The sequence below is a fragment of the Drosophila virilis genome, chromosome 2 (assembly GCF_030788295.1).
Source record: "Drosophila virilis strain 15010-1051.87 chromosome 2, Dvir_AGI_RSII-ME, whole genome shotgun sequence".
NCBI classification, from domain to species: Eukaryota; Metazoa; Arthropoda; class Insecta; order Diptera; family Drosophilidae; genus Drosophila; species Drosophila virilis.
In genome coordinates, this window is record NC_091544.1 from 11,622,753 (window position 1) to 11,640,704 (window position 17,952).

The window sequence follows — 17,952 nt, forward strand, 5'->3', positions numbered from 1 at the left end:
CTCTCAGTAAAAGTGTAAAAAATTGCATGTCACTGATGAGAGCGTAACAATTTACATAATAATTATTATGTGAATTTGCGCTTTAGATTTGACTAAATACTTGTTGAAGCTGAATCAATCCCATTGCCCAATTTGTGTTACCAATTAACCAAAGTGATTTATGATTCGAAAACTTGACTTTATTTATCCCAAATATATTATCTACATTTACTAAATCGCTTACATTAAGTCCGATTGTACAAATAATTGATTTCTAAGTTGAATCAAATTCTGGACTTTTGTTTAATTTCTTGTCTATATATTTTTATGTATCTTACGAATATCTGAATTTATTTATCCGAGACTTCCAATTATACCTTATACATAAGCTATAAATTCCTTATACGTATTGGGAAATACCATAAAATAAATTTGAGTGAAAAATTGTTGGTTTCAGAGCTGAATGGCAATCGATATTCCTGTTTCGTGTGCGGGTGTGAATTAGGTTATTGTTTACTTGCTTATGTATTTGATCCATATAATAACTCTACAGAAAATATTTTAGTTCAGTCACGAAATGTGTAGCACATATATAGAGTAATCTTATTTCCGATCCATAAATTGAATATATTACAGTCTGCCCATTACACACTATTAAAACAGTCCCAATGGCTTGGTGATTTAATAAAAAAAATAAAATAAATTATCAATGAAAATTTAAGCATTCGGCAAGGCGAATACAATTTCTACTTAATTTTTAATATAAAAAATATTTTTCATTTTTTTGTACAGATTTTAAGTTGACCCCAAAAAAAGGCAACACAATTTATGCGTGACTTTTTGCGTTGCGAGATATGTAATAAGGAAAATAACATTAAACAACACGTCAGCAATAGTCAGAGCAACAATAACAGCCTCAACAGCAACAGCGGCAACAATTACCACAGAAATAGACAGAAGCCTAATCAGCTTATTGGAGTGTGTGTGTGTTGGGAACTTGCAGTTGACAGCTGAACAGAAATATAGAAGCCCACACACACACGCATACACAACCACGCACTAAAAAAACACCAAAAGAAAAACTCAAAGCACGCACACACAGGCATGTCAAGTGGACGCAGTGCACGCCTACCGCCCACGCCCACGCCCACGCACAACGCCAACAACAAGCACCGTGTGGCAGCAACAGCAGCAGCAGCAGCAGCAGCAGCTGCTGCCGGTGAGCCAAACAGCAACAACATGCTGCAATACAGCAGCGGCAATGCAACAGCCAACGGGAGCGCTGCGTCGGCGTCGGGCTTAGGCGTAAGCGGCCTTCAAATGGGTATGAACCTGACCATGGGCAGCATGTCGACAGGCGTTGTGCCCGGCGGCTATAACCTTGGCTCGCTCTCCGGAGGCTGCAGCATTTCAACCAACGATGCGGCAACGGAGAGCATACCGGGCGAAACCATCGATGTGCTGGGCCCCGAACTGGCAGTGGCAACCTCGCAGGTGCTCGAGAATTTGTCGGAGAACGAGCGCAAGATGATAATCGAGGTGCTCAATCGGGACGAGTCGGTGCGGCAGCGTGATGCTACCAGAATAATGTGAGTACCAACTACGCTCAAAAGTCTCTAATTAAAAGCTTCCAATGCGATGGCTATATGATAAACGTTTCGCTTTCAAATTGAAATGTAGAAAGAAAGGCTTACTTGAATAGAACTGTTTTCACTTGAAATTGAACTTTTCTTTGATTTTTCATTTTTTTACCAGCACTTCTTTATTTACGTTGCGTCGTATCCGTCTGTTTGCATAGAGATTTATAATGATTGAAGCTATTGCTGTACCGTAAATAAGTATTACAAATTCGGTCACACCCGTCTGCTGCACTTTTATTTTATTGTTTTTTTTTCTTACGAATCATACCTTTGATAAGCGCTATATTAAATATAAACGAGGGAAAGTGCATTTATTTCTAGGAAAAGCTCTGACAGGTTTTCACAAGGGTTTTTTCTCATTCGAGGTTTTAAGCCGGCGCTGGCTAAGAAGTTTGTGTTAAGCCTGGGGCTTTCCACGCTTTTCTTTGCAGTTCTCCTGAATTCCTTGTTATCGGGCTGTAAAAATAACTGCAGCTTGTTTATAGCAAAATGAGATATGAGAAATGGAAAACAATCAGGATGAAAACGCATTATGCAAGTGCAGTCCTTAACATTGCTGCTTAGGGAACAGACATCAATGGGCATATTAGCCCCATTTTTTCCCCGAAAGCTTAACTATCTCTTAAATGGCCTTATAGCAAGCACTTCATTTTATAGCTGGACAAGCAGATATTCCGGTGCTGACATAACACTTGGGTTATGGCCACTTTTCGCAGCCACATTGGCTATAAAAACCAGTTAATACACTGTACCTGATTTCGAGGTCAACTTTAGCTCCTGGTCATGGCATACGCTATAACATGTATACAACACACTATTATATTAGCCTATCTGAAATCTTGACAGAAAACGAGTCAGAACGTTCTTGAAAAGAATACTTGCAGCAGAAGGCATGCAGTTCGCGAAACCAAATCAAGAGTATAACTTCTTCATTAGAACGAACAGCTAACTCGATATTCTCATGCTTATCTGAAGAAGATAGATATTTCATACTTCGTATGTAGACTGTGAAGCTGCGAGCTGTGCAATATACTTGGAGCTGGAGCAATATACTTGTATATGTTATACTTGCTAATTTGATTAAGTTCTTTTAATTTAAACAACTTCAAGCAATAACGAAAATTAAATATGTAATTTTACTATCAGAGATTTTGTGTTACGCGTTACTTTTATTATACCGCTCCCGCATTGGACACACTGTTGCCTGCAACTATTCTGCGAATCCTTGCTGCGCTTCAACTTTTATGTAAACTCTATTAAAGCCCACGAGCTAATTGAACCACCGAACGAATACGTATTCGACAAGCCAAATATGTTTTCTTTTTGTATACTCTGAATCCCTTGAAAATTGTTAGAGGGGTATAATGTATACAACAGGTGGGAGAAAACTTTACCAATGCGCTCTTGGTACAAATTGGCTGTTAATTTGTAGTCAGTCTGCCTGTCCATATACGACCATGTATAAGTTAGAGACTACAAGAAATTAAAATTTTAAGCGGATGTCCTTTTAGTGCACAAAAAAATGGAATTGATTTTAAATTATTAATAACCTGCCCCGTTTTCACAAAATCGATATAATTCGATATCGAACTTTTGGATGTCATATTATTGAGCCGAAAATTTCATAAAGATCGGACAATAAGCCCGGAAGTTAATCAGGAACGCATTTTCTACATAAACTAAGTGCGAGGAACATAAACAGATATATGTCTATTTATGTGTATGTCTGTACTCCTAGAAGAAACCTAGATGGTTTGTAAAGGCAGCTCGGGGTTCAGGGTATCTCCTTGTCGGGCACTCCCGACTAGAGCACTCTCACTTGTATCTTGCCTGTGTTTGTTTTTATTTTCATTTTTAATTAAATGTCGAACAAAAAATGCTGTGGAAACAGAGAAATGCTTAAAGCTGCTGCAGCAGCTGCTGCACACAAAGCCACACAACCTAAAAAGCTGATGTTAATGCACTTAGGGTTCCAGCTTTATGAGTACTGCAGCGAACTATGGGTACAATGTGAGTTACTAGGGTTCCATCCACCACGTGCCACGTATCGCACGTTGCGTAGACCACAATTTATTGCCAGGAAATTCGAGCTTGTGTGTGTGTGATGCTTGGGGCAGATGCTAAGCCAGGTGAGCTTCAAGCGCCAGCGGCATTTGGGCAAAAAATAACGCGCATGCTGCGGCGGCAGTCAAGTAATCTCAGGCTCAAACCCAGTCGCAGTTGCTCAGCTCCTTCTGCCGTTTGTGGCATTAAATTGATATGCGCGACAAATTGTTTTCACTTCGCATAAGCGGCTTTTGGTTCAATATGTTCAAATGCCGCTTGCGATTTGGTCTACTCCTCCTCCAATCAACTAACTCTTTCCCTCAGTCGGATCAAAAATCAGACGCGTGCGACAGTTCGTGCTCCAATCGTGTAAGTTATATTGTTTGTTTCCCATTTTTAAAATTTAGAACATGGGAAGCATCGTATTGTTTGTGCTCTCTAGACACAATAAACCAAATATATTCCTGGTCACGTTGTCGCTCTCTCTTTCTCTGTCCGTCTTTCTACCATTTCTAGAAAATCCTTGACTTAATGCAGCTCTCAGTTGAATACAGGATAGGTTTTAATTGGGCAGAATCGAGTAATTTTATTTATTTGAAGTTTTTGTGTAACTGAAAATGATTTTCTGCAAATGTAGCTCAATTTTATTGTCTTTAATGTACTCAACTTGCGTGACTACATGATTTTGGTTTTAGTCAGCCCTCGATATGCAATAGGGTGGATTGTTATAAGTATGTTTTTATATAGGATTAGACTTCTTTTATGGTGACATGCGGCATGTCGTTTATCAATCGATACATCGAAATGCCATGTGCAACTAAATTTCTGAAAGTAAATTTGAAAATCGAATCCAAGAGACTGACACAAAATCGAATGACATAGCTTACAACTTTAGGTACGTAATTAATTGGGTGTTGTCCCATAATTTTAGGTCAACAGGAACAATTAACGCTATTGTGGAGTGGCCTTAGCAGGCGAATAAGGATATTTATGAGGGCTAGAAAAACCAATTATGACGAGTCTTTTATTAATTTATATTCTTACGGCGTTTTACTTGTTAGTCATCGTCTAGCCCTAGCAATATTGGGCAGCGAGCTCTATTTCATATTCGTATAACAGGGTTTAACTGATATAAGACTTTTACTTGGAAGTAGACTTAATTTTTCAATTTTTTTTTTATTTTCCTGCTGCTTTTATCTTATCTAAGCTCCTGGGGAAGTTAACATTTGCTTTGACAAGTAAATAACTCTTGGCTCTCTTTATTTACATAAGAATTACTGATTATACTAGTTTTTTAAGAAATTTTGAGGAATTCTCAACTCAGAATGTTTTTAAATAAATGTCTTTAATTATAAATTTTATTATCTACCCCATCAACATAGCAAGGAAATCCTATGGCAATGGCGTAGCCACTAGTTTTTCTTTTCAAATTTTACTTCCCTTAAATCATTCTCTTCAATTAAAGAACCGTCAGCATGAGTTCTTGAGCGACATAGTATACAAGTACAATATAAGCACATAATGCGGGTTAATGCCTCGTGTGGCACAAAGTCCGCTGTATTTTTTTTTAGTGCCAACTCATAAACATTTCTATTACATAGCCAGTTCAAATAATGTGCACATAAATCGCAGCCATTGCTTTCCGTTCGGGCGTTGATTTAGTTAAAATGTGGCCGCCTTTTAGGCGTCTCTGATTGCTTAATCATGTTGTGTGTGTGAGTGTGTGACGGAAATGGCTAAATTGAAAAACGCCACTGGAGCTGATGTACACCAGGGGAGAGCTGAGCAAGAGGAGCTGTTAATAGTGGGTAGCAATAGGTCAGATGTGGCCGCCATGACAACAACGCCAGTCTTGCCTCTGCTTCTGCCTCTGCCAGTGGCTCAGCTGTGGCAACAAATAATGTTTCCATAATGATAATGGGCAGGGGCGGGTGGACATAAAGTGCGATTGGTATTATATATATATATAGATTGGCCTTATATTGAGTAAAGCGTCAATAATGACGCCTGATGAAATAGAAGATGATGAATGAACAATAACGTGGCCTCCGGCTTGCCAATCTTGTGCCATTCTATCGCAGTGCCATCTGCCAGTTGGAGACGGAGCATCATTCAAATGTTTGGCATTTCATTATCGTTTTAATCAGTGCCCGAGTTGGCATTAACATTAAGCTGTCGTTAAGTAAAAGTAATTAATTTGCGGGTTTTTTGCTACGAGTTAGCATTTTCTAGGAAAACTGCTGGAAATCAACTTAAGTAGTTGTATTTATAACCTTCACTTTTATTTATGGGTTCATTAAGTGTTTTATGACTTTGTTTTAAGTATTTCTGCATTGTAAATGTTTACAAGTTGCAGCAGTTATCGAAAATAAATAGGAAAATTGGGGGAAAAGGTAACTATGAAGGACAAACGTGGGATGAGTTGATATTGCTGGTTGAGTAAACCAGGATAATTTTTTATTAACTTGGACATTTCCAAAATAATTGCAAAGAAACCATGTTGCTCTGTTTTATAAGACCATGGACTGTGATGTAAATGAATCAGAAAATTAGCTGTTACTCAGACGTTCGGCCAAAGAGAAATCTAAATCTGATTAATGTGACAACGGAGGACAGCATGTGTGCTAGACATGTATTAGATACAGATGGAATACTCTTGCAGTTGACCATGGAATCTGCTACTCAACAATGAAATAAGATGGAAAAAATGCTTGAAAATGATGAGAAAAGAAGATTCTGAAATTTAAGCGACCATGCAAGCTATAAGCTTACCTCAGAATTAATTAAGAACATTATGAATAGCTGAATTTGATGCCTTTGAGTATGTAGGACAGACGATATTCTAGTCGAAAATTATATGTGGTTATGTAATATTGACACATGAGATTTCTTGCCCTTGGTAATGAGATTTTCTGCCCTTTGAACCTTAGACTGCAACCACGATATAAGACATAAGTTTAAACTGATTAGGCTGACCATGGAGGACTTACAATTCCATTGGCATAATTAATTGCTGAATATATATTTAGAGGATGGGGTGTTGATGCAACCAGAATGTATTGAATAGTGTAATGTGACTATGGGCAGGAAAACGCATCGCATGAAACCTAGAAGAGATTACAGAGACCATTAGAGCACCAAGAGATGGCAACTTACGTGTTGATAAATTACATTTGCTGGAGAGCAAAGAGAAGAAGAGTAAGTTAAATAAGTGGCCATGGAACACTCAATATTATCTTGGCAAAAATTAATGAGACTGAAATAGTAATTGCTCCATTTTAAGCATTAAGTTCTAGTTTAAAGCTCCAAAATCGATGCCAAGGCAATAAACTGAATTAAACTAATAAATACTTAATAAGCAAATCTTCTTGTGCTCGGTTCACTTCAGGATGACAGGACGCACGCGACAATTTATCAAGTGGCCAAGTAACCAGGCAACGCAATTAATGCGCTAATCCAGAGCATGTGTCACATACATGACGAATGTCTGTATCATGTGTAGCTCACCTGCCTGCGGTAGACAGGCAGTTGGGTCGGGCCATTCCTGGCCTCCATATAGATATCTGTTACAGCCACCTGACTGTGTATCTGGCCGTCTGGCAGTGCGCCTGTCTATCAACCTGGCTGCTAACTTGCCTGCCTTTGAAGTGGCTTTCGTTTGCGCATGCCACGAGTTGTTGCACGCGCCTCAGCTCAAATAGCTTTGACTCTTCGCAGAAATGCAACAAGCGAATTGCTGTTGCTGCCTTTTGTGCGCGTGCATCTGGTGCCGCGTAATGAGCTTCTTGAAAACTTATCTCATTTCCGTGCTGACGCACAGGCACCCGCTGAAAGCTTACCTAAAGATACCTGTGTTTGTCACTTCTCTTAACTAAATTAAATTAAATGCCACTGCCAAGCTTCATCTTTCTGTTGTTCACGAACTTCATTAACCGCGGCTTCCATCATCTGTGCCGCCCACTGGCCATTCCCTTGCATGCGCTCCCACTTCAACTTCATTATCATCTGCTGCCTTTTGATTACGTGCCCCTTTGTTAGAGTAGAGGCTGGACTGCGTGACACGAGCAACACGTGACTAACGCGACGCAAATTTAGTTTGCGGCGAGAGGTTATTTTCTTGTAAAAGTTAAAAAAGACTGTCCCATTTGAACTAATAATTGCTTGTTGCTCTTAAATTAGATCATGATGTTTCAAAATTACTTATATTTGGTTCAATACAAAAAAGAGAAGAATACTTGGAGTAACTGAACGAGGGATTAGATCAAGGACATAAACATGTATGGAATAATAATAAATGGACTTTCAATATAAGGTTACAAATTTTCAACATATTTCTTTGCTTACTAAAAATTTTTTAAGATAATCCTAAAGTTTGGGAATGGTAGTAAATAATAATGTACATATATATATATATATATATGAAAAGCAACTAGAGCAGCGCTGAGTTTCTGGTCCAGCGTTGACGTAGTTTGTTGATTTGTCCTCAACAGGGACAATGCAACCGTTAAATGTGTTAGGACAGGCCGAAGTGAAGAGCCGGGGTAAGATCTCAGTGCAATTGACAGTTTTGATGGTCACCATTTCATTTGTAATTATTGGATTGTGTGCGAGACGGGAGTGTATTGAACGCGTAGTTGCGGGATGGCATGAATTACACAAACAATTTCGCAACCCATGTAAACTCTAGATATTTAACTCTAGATTAGCTAAGTATATCAGAAAAAATGTAGAGTTGGTAAACTTGATATATGTAGATTTACAGACCTTACGACAAGTTGAGGTCGTGTCACTTGACACGCGCCCATCGCAAGACACAGAGCCAGAAACTCAGAGCCGAGAAGGGTCCGTTTACTTTTGCTTCTTGGTTAGTTTTTTCGCTTTGGTGTGCTGGTTGGTGACTGCGGCTTTTGCTGTTATGCTTTGCAAATTTTACTTGCTAATGCTTTTGATTACTTTTAATTACAATTTGGCTGCTAGGCTACGCTGGCCAACGTTTGGCGCCAGTTGGCCCCCAGCTTCAACCTGAAGTGCCCTATTTCAGGTCCAAGCTTCAGTTATGTGTATGAAACTTTTGTGCAGTCAGCTGTTACTTGAGCTGGGTCTTCAAAACGTGTCGAAATATCTCGTTTATTTTTTTTTGTTTATTCCCTTTCATTTCTTTTTTTTTTGCTTTTTTTAAAGTTTGGTCATCAAGCGACTTAATTGGTCGCTTAACGCTCAGGCTAGCTCATTAGCTGGCACAGAGAAACTGACTGCGCTCCTATCCGAGCTGTGTGGGTGGTTTTTGTGTCTTCCTCAATATTCCGATGCATATCCTTAAGGCCAGTCTGCAGCCTGTCAGTTATTTAATTTAAAAATCAGCGCGCCTGAAAGCATGCAACAGTATTTAAATGTAAATAATATGCAAACATTTTTTGAATGTGAAAGGGGAAAAGGTGGCTCTTAATTAATGCAACACATGCCACATGCATTTTGGCCGCCAGCGAATACAAATAACATAATAAAAACAATTTATCGAGCAATATGTACTGTTATGTCTGCCCTTCGGCTCAGCAGACATGTGCCTCTTGTAGCTGCATGCTGCTGCCCAATTAAATGCACATTTCAAATGTTATTAAACAATTATGATGTTTATTAGCGATCTCATGTCAGTTTTCCCTTTAATGCCACTCTTAAGCCACTGAAAAGGCAGTCAACTTTGTGAAAACTCTCACGCCAACAACTCTGAATGATAAGTTAAGAACTTTGAAGCTCACAAACTCACTACACTGACGCGTGACAGCATATGGCCTTGGGCAAAATCTGAGGAAATTATATTGACAAATAAGAAAATAATTAAGTTAAATTGACAGATTGGAATCCAAGTATATATATACACATTTTAGTAAAGGGGAGTAAATTGTCGCTTTATATCTAATAGATTCATTTGAATCATATCAAATACGTTAATTCATAAATTATTTTTAAACTTATTGCTTATCTTACATTATTGTTTTATTCTAATAGCAGTTGTCGAATAAACAATCATTCCTTAACGAAATTTTCACTATTAAAGCTGAAAGATAACTTGAAATGTATCATCATGTCGTTAAATATCTTTCTTAATTTTTTATTTACGGAATACATTATACGTGATGTATTTTATTTATAATAAATGTATCAGCTTATATCAGCATCATGATGACCATTACAATTGATCGTATTTATTTGTTGTTTAACACTAAATTTGTTAGCATTTAAATGACGTTACAAACACTGACAAATGTAATCAGAGCTGGTAAACACTTTACGCTCGGCAGTGTATAAAAATGTGCAGAAAAAAATACTTTGGGAAATTTTTTTAGCGTTTTCCATAAACAGAACTTTACACTGGCCAGCCAGAGACAGCAGCAGCAGCAACAACAAAAATAACAATAACAAATAACAACAACAACAACAAGAATGCGACTCGTCTTTCTCATGAGTGCATAATTAAAATGATAGCAACAGGCGACGTCGCGTTCTGTTTAATGATAATGTGAGAAGGGCGCCTCAGGTAGCAGGCAGGCAGCGCAAAGACACGCCAATAGAGCGACAGAGTGGAAGTTTGAGCCAGCGAGAGAGAGAGAGAGAGTGAGAGAGAGAGCGCTGATCACATCGCTCTCATTGTGCAGCTGACTTTCAACCTGTTGCTTTCAATCGACTGTTTCAATCGAGCGCGCGCCGTTAAATCTCGGCGAACGACTCCGGAGCTCAGTCAACGAACGCGTCTTGAGCTAAGCGGACGTCAACACGCAATCGCTGTGTGTAACGGTGCGAGTGTCTGTGTGTGTGCAAGAGAGAGAGAGAGAGAAAGATAGAGAGCGGGTGTGTGTATGCGCGTTGCCGGTTTGAGATTTGTGTATTTCTACCTGTACCCGTAGCAAAAGTATATCTTATATGATATGATCCCCGTTTCGACTGATATTTAAGGTATAAGAGCTACAAAAGTATCTGACAGATACCACACGCCGCCCAATCTAAGGCATGCAAAACAGCAGCTAACGACGCGACATTAACTAACTCTAAGCAACGAACCAACAAAAACTGAATAAAAACGAATTGATGATATATAAAAGAATTTCGGTGTGCACAGCAGAAGATAACCAATTTGGCAAAAAGAATATAAAAGTTTGCCAAAAAATCAAAAAAAAAAAAAAGAAAAATTACTAAATCCACGACGTGGGGCCATAACACGCCCAACGAATCCCAAAGCGAGCTGCCGCAGCCACAAGATACAAAAAGTATCTCAATAACATAAGGTAAAATGGAACAGCTACATGCGATTGCTCTACGTGCACAATTGCGCAATTATAATAGTTCTTTCTTGTTGTTATTATTATTTTTTACTTTAAAATTTTTCCTACCTTATTTGCTTCACATACTCGGCAGAATGCGGTGTGTGTGTGTGTGTTAGTGTGTGGCTAAAGAAATGCGGGTTATTTTAACGGTTCGGCTGTAAATTTAATTAAAGCCCAGATGTGAAGTGTGTGCTGCAGGGTTGGGGATACAAAAATATCCAGTTGCAAACAAAGGCGCGACATCGCGGCAGAAAGGTGTAGAAGTTATGCACGAGGCCAGCAGCCCTGTTTGCATTTGTATCTTTTGGTTGTATCTGTGTGTTTACTTTGTTTGCCTTTGTCTGCGCTTGGCTCGTTAAAAGCGCATTACACACACAGCTCACGCATTTCACGAATGCACCCACTCCAGGCCAGAGAACCGTCGCGTTCGCATTTCTTTACGCAGTATATCTGAGTGCGTATACCTTGTATACCATTTTATATGTATCTGCTTTGGGCTGTTTTTGCTGCTTTTAACTTGCCTGTGTTTGCTTTTTCTTGTCGAACTTGGCATGCCATAAGTTCAGCTTAATTCTTATGCCGCACATCGTCGCACGTCTCAAATGCTTTTTTGTTTGCCGCCGCCGCCGCCGCCGCCGCCGCCGCCGACGCGGCTTAAAAACTTTTATACCAAGTGCCAAATTGCAATCGTTAGCCGCATATGCAAACCACATTTGATGGGTCCATCAACTTGAATGAATTTGCAATTTGGCGATTGAGATTCGTGTTGTTGTTTTTATTCCTGGTACTGAGCTCACCTTGCACAACAGCCCTCACAACAACAACAACAACAACAGCAATAACAACAAAAACAGCAACAGCAATGGCAACAACAATGTCTAGAGCATGACTAATGGAGCGCTGCGTCAACAGCAACAATCTTAACAACAACAAATGTATCTGTTAGGTAAAGTATCTTGTAGGTGTGAACTCAGTTTGGGCTAACAAAGCGAGCACATTTTTTATTTTTTATTTAAGCACAATTGTTGTCAGTGCTTTCTGGTTAAATAGCTCACAGATTGCCCTCTTCATGCAAAGAGCTCACATAACGTTCGTATTTACTTACATTTAAATACATTTGTAACTTTGCAACGCTTCGCATTATGCGGCTCAAATTTAATTAGCATATTGCTGCACATTCGTAACTCTAGACCTTGACTGAGAGCAAGGCGATGAGACAGTGCCGTCGAAGGTAGCGCTTTTAAAATTTTCCCAGTTTACTTTAAGCTCAATGAAATGAGAATGAAATGTGTTATTAAATTTGGTAGAGAGAAAAAGTAATTATATCTTTAAAATTATTAATTAAGCTAAAAGCAGAATTTTTAAATTGAAATTGAACTCATTTTAATTATGACACTATCAGCAGGTGAGAAATAAATGTTTATTAAATTTAGAAAGAAAGCTAAATATAAAATAAAAATTATAGCTAAATATATAAAATTTTGTAAATAATATCCATACTGGATGAAAATAGATGCTACTCTATAGGAATGAATTTTGAAAATATAATTTTAAAATTGTTGTGGTTTTCAAGATAGTTATAATCGAGTCTTTTGCTAATTAAAAAACAATCTCCGTTTCAATTGCCAGTTTAGACTAGTGTCATCGTTGCTTGCGTTCTTTCAAATTATTAACTCAAATACATTTGGTAGATAAGGCCAAGACGTTGCTTATCTGATGAGCACAGTTTGTGTATATATTTATGGCCACTAGATCCAAATATTTGGACATTATGTCACGACTTGCGCGTGTAAACGCTTAGATAAGTCAGTCAAATTTGTGTGCATTGACCATAAGCGGCACGTACCGTACCGTAATACATTTAAATGAGCCATAAGCCGCAGGAGCTGTTAGTTTTAAATTGAAGAAGCAACCGAAAAAAAAAAAATGAATATAAAAATATGAACTGGCAGATGACTTCATTAATCTTTTATACATATTCGTGCATCTGGACGCCGGCTACTGGACACGCCTTCGGGTGTGCAAAGCAACGCCTGGTTGTTTTTGCTCGTTCTGCACATTTATCATTATCATTTTCACCAGTTTTTCTTTATACTGAGTTGTTTGCTTTTACTCAGTCGTTTTTCTATTTCCGTTAAATAAATAACTCGAGTTGGTTTTGCTTTTCGCCAGCCAAATGTGCGTATGCGTAATTTATTATAATTAATGCATGGACTACTGACAGTTATTGAGTTTAATAACGTTATGTTTCCCCTTTTTTACTCCACCTAAGCCATGCTATTTACATTTTAATCAAATGATGAAAAACAGCTGACACAGCAACAGCCGGCCACAAATCTGAGGTGTTGATGAAGAAAAAAAAAGATACTTCTAGTTAGCACCCGCTGTGGCCAGTCAGAATGGACAGTTGGCTAAATCTCGAATCAAGCCAAATGCAAATTGGGTTAACTGTTGTTTAACGACACCATGCGAGAGAAAGAGAGTCACATCAAAAAGTCAACAGAAAACTTGGCTAAGATAAACGAGATGAGATACTAAAACTTTAACTGATGAAAGCTCCGCGAATGCGAAAGGTAATAAAGCAGTAGTTCAACCCACTAATGAAGTAGTTTTGCGCCCCAAACGACATTAGTGTCGGGCACCGTAGGAAGTGTTAATGATAATGATGAGCACGTCTCAACATTGTCAAGACTGGGACATTAACGAGTGTCAGCCCGTGGGTGGCTCTCAATTCTTGGTGTTTATTCCCAGCATTTGACATTAGCTCGCCTCAGCATCATTTTCCCGCTGCTAGCAATCGTTTGTCAGGGCTCACAATCAGTCAATACATTTGATTAATTGACAAGTTGTGAAATGATAAAAAATGTTAATTACTTTTTGCTGCCTTAAAACCATAAATCATGTTTTTCTTTCTAGTGAAAAGCATTAATAATAGGGAAATAACTCGCGGAAAATCATTATTTTGCAATTTACATAGTTATCACTTATTTTTAACACGCCTTTCTTTAATTGTCTACACAACTTTGTAGCTTAAATATTTTTATTGAAATTTGTAAATCATAAATAAAATTGCATTAATTTGATATCCAGATTTTTTGTATCTGCTCTAATTTTAATTTATTAATTATAATGTTCACAAAACCAGTTTTTTATTAAACCCAAATGTCAAAATTTATTTACATTTAAACTTCTGAATTATTTCAATTTGTTTATTTAGTTATCTCAAGGCATTCTTTGGCTGACTTATTGTTTGATTGAATACACTTTTTTTGTTTTGAAAAAATCAACAATTATAACTTTTATATCTATCTGCAATACTCTGACTGATAAATCTTAGTAATTCTGGTTCTTAGCATGAATTTTATATAATATTTTCGGCCCTTATGTCAATTCTTTAGAATTTAAGAATACTTAATTTATTTGTCATAGCGAATTTTTCGGAAAGCTTTTTCCTTTTATTTGCACCTGAACGATTGCAAGCGTAAATATTTCAAATATTATTTCTGTATAGTTTCACCTGCCATCGATTCGTTTTCAAAGTTTCGCATTCATAAACAGTGACAATTTCAATTCCCTGAACTTTAAAAAATCGATGCCAACTGCATTTGTGCAATTGTTTCTAAAGAACAAAAGACACGTTAGTTGTAAATCGTATCCGTGCTAGCAAGAGATCGTGATGCCAAACACAACAAAGCTGTAATTATAGACAAATTAACGCGCTGCCTTTTACAAACGAAATAAAAAACCAAATTGGTTAAATCACATTAGAAATCGCAATTGAGCGCCGAACAGAAATAAAACAAAAAGTGGCCCCAACCGGCTGCCGTCAATAGCCGTCATTAGATACCAACAATTTTTATTCAGTTGGTTAATACTCTTGAAGCCAATGACAAAAAAAAGGGTATAGTAGCTTATTGCAAATGTATGTAAAAACTAGAAGTTTGCATATGTGTGGCCAGAAAGTATTTACATATATTCTTTATCAAGACTAAGTGCTGTAAATATATATTTTTTGGTATCTGCTCCCATTTTCTAAGAATCCATAAGAATTAAATTTGATATATGGTGGCTGTTGCAAGTTGTGAGAAGTCAGGGTATCCCCCAGGCGAGCACTCCCGACAAGAGAACCCTTACTTATTTGTTGGCTGACAAATTCAATGGCTTAAAGCGTTGGGAAAATGATTTTTTAGAATGTGACGGAAAAAATTGTATAAACAAGCAGTAAGAAAACGAGGCTGATTTTAATCAGTCGATGCTTTTTGTTTTTACTTGTTGGAGTAAGGGGTGCCAACAGGGGGCAAGGCAGAACGAGGGGGCCCGGTGTGGCAGTTGACAACGATGAATCAAAAGGCGGTCAACGGAAACGCCGCTTTGAGAATTGAGCATATTGTGCGGATTGCTTATTATTTTATTTTATTTTCGCACAGGCTGCAAAAAATTGTTACAGTTTGCAACTTAAAATAAACTCATATAAGATGTTATTGTTCTCGATATGTGTCGTTTTTTGTTGCTGTTGTTGTTGTTCGTGGCATCAGCTGTGCTAAAGTGTGTGTGTTCGCCAAAGCCATTGCTGTTGTCAGCTTAACTTCATTGCCTGCCTGACAAGCCATCCAATTTATTGTTGCGTCCGTAGCTTAATGGACCTTTAAAATGCCAACAATCAATGTTTTAGTTCTGAATGTGTCTATAAATCAATAGCACAAATAGAAAATGTATCTGGGTGAACTATAATAGTTATCCTCTATACAAAGATATCTATTTTAGCTGCACTGTAATTAAAGACCTATTAGGTCTTTGCTACGTTAGAACGGAGTTGGAAGTACACGCCTCTCCCTACGCTATTTATATAATATACCTAAGGCTTCAATATTCTGTCAGCTTTCACATTCCAATCGATTATTTAACATCATGCTCATCGTTTCTTTAAATAATTATTATTAAAAATAGCATGCAATACCTATTTATATATCTAATTCACTTAAAATACCTATTTAATATTATTTGCATACAGCCCAATCTCTAGAGCTTACAAAATTCTGTCAAAATATTAGTGCCTATAAATTACTTATGAGAGGCAATAAAAAACTACATTTTGCATTGCGTTACATATACAAAAATAATAATAACAAAAAAAAAAGTCTTGTTAAAAATAGAACTTAAAATCTCTGTGGGTTTTTAATTAATATGCGAGTAGCAAGCCAATATTTATTTTAAAGTCGAGGCATACATGCTAAAGTCCCTTTCTAGGGTATGGATGTAAGGCCTTAGTTATCAAATATGTATATAATACAAATATATACATATAATCTGCTTTTTAAAATCAAAACTTTAGCTTATAGCTTATAACCAGTTAAAGTTAATATTATTATGAAATATATAATATAAATTATAAATATAATATAATATATAAAAATAAATAATAATAGAGTAACAATAAAAATAATAATGATAAAATCTAGATAATAATCATAATAACAATCAAATTATTAATAATACTAAATGTATACAATATTAAGCAACCGTTTCGCATATTGTAGTGTGTTCGTGAGTCATAATACTGTGTTGACTGTTCTCTTTACATTCTTAATTTTATTTATAAACATTGTCAAACTGGTTTTTCTGTCTTTGAGGCAGCCCGACCACAACGAGCAATAACAACAGCAACAGCAAACGACAACAACAATTCTAGTAAACAATGTACTGTTCGAGTTTGGATGAAGGGAGGTAAGCTGACGGGGCGGTCAAATTGGTGTTCAGTAGCTGCAGCCTGCATTTTGCCCGTTGACTGTTGGCGTCTGATTTCATCTTTTGATAATTGCACGCAATTTTCACGCGGCGCCCACACACACACACACATATAGACAGAACGAAAACTGGAAGCACTAAAATTACAATTGACTCGAGTTCAGGCATTGGAGAGCTGTCTTTATATGGGGCTCTGGCTGCACACTGTGTGGGTTGGCCAAACAAAAAACACGGCACTCTGTTGGCCGCATTTGATTTTGACTTTAGTGGCAGCCACTTTAAAGTCAAGAAAGTAATTTTTATGAACATTGGTTTCCTCTATTTTGTATTTGTATGCACTGTCATGGCATTTTCCGTGTCAAGCATATGCGGACGATGCATTTCCTACTACATTTCCCAGGCGTTTGCCCATTTCCCAGCTAGGCAGGCGGGCAGACAACAACAGCAACCCACTTCTTTAGCCTTTTATTGCTCTGTTCTTTCTTTCTCTCTGTGTGTCTCTGTCGTTTTCTTTCTCTGTCTCTGTCTGTCGTTGTCTACGTTGTGTGCTAACGCTTTGTTGCTGCATGTTGCCCTTTTTTGGTCTGGCTTTTGCTTTTGGCCCATAGTTGGGCTTGGCCAAGTCTCGGCTAGGGCCAGTTTGATGCTCTAATGATTGCTGAGACACGTTTCCCCAGCTCCACACTGCAATTGTTTCCGACAGTGCACACTCTCTGCTTTACTCTGCTGCATTCAAATTGGCCCAATCACTCAAACTGTAGCTTCATTTGCAATCGGACACATTTCTATCTATGTGAAATGGCAAAAATCTTATAAATGCTAAAAACTTTGCCAAAGGTGCACTCACACACACACAAAAGAGCCACTTGTAGCCCTGCCGTTACAAAAAAAAAAAAAACAACAAAAACTCAAGACAATAAAGTTAGCTGAGTCAAGTCAAGAAGCCAAACCCAATTCGGGGTGTTCAGTGCGAAAAGTTGCTCTGCTTCTATTCCATACTATAAGTTATGTGCAGAGAAAGTTTTTCAAGCCATCAAGAGCATAGTTGCCAAAATAAAAAATGAAAAAGCGAGCAGAAGCTGGGCAAAAACCCAATGGCTTTTTCGGACGAGACAACATTCTTGGCCAGCTGTGTGTAAGGGTATGCGGGCCGCCTGCCATTATGAAGTGACCAAACTAATGAGTGAGAGCCAGAAAGAGGGAGAGAGGGAGAGAGAGCGAGA

The 17,952-nt window shown here is 37.8% G+C and overlaps 1 protein-coding gene across 8 annotated transcripts in view; it reads left to right on the forward strand.

Moving 5' to 3' along the window:
* The first annotated feature begins 783 nt into the window (after nucleotides 1–783).
* Nucleotides 784–17,952, forward strand: part of btsz (bitesize) — a 58,158-nt gene continuing 40,989 nt past the window's right edge. For 3 of the 8 annotated variants that reach the window (XM_032440257.2, XM_032440258.2, XM_032440259.2), the window contains exon 1: nucleotides 784–1,568. In XM_032440257.2, the coding sequence (XP_032296148.1) occupies nucleotides 1,084–1,568 (485 nt within the window). In that variant the 5' untranslated portion in view covers nucleotides 784–1,083. Of the gene's footprint in view, nucleotides 1,569–10,877; nucleotides 10,946–17,952 lie in introns of those variants that run through there. The other 5 variants (XM_015171526.3, XM_070207641.1, XM_070207638.1 and 2 more) reach the window with 4 other exon arrangements.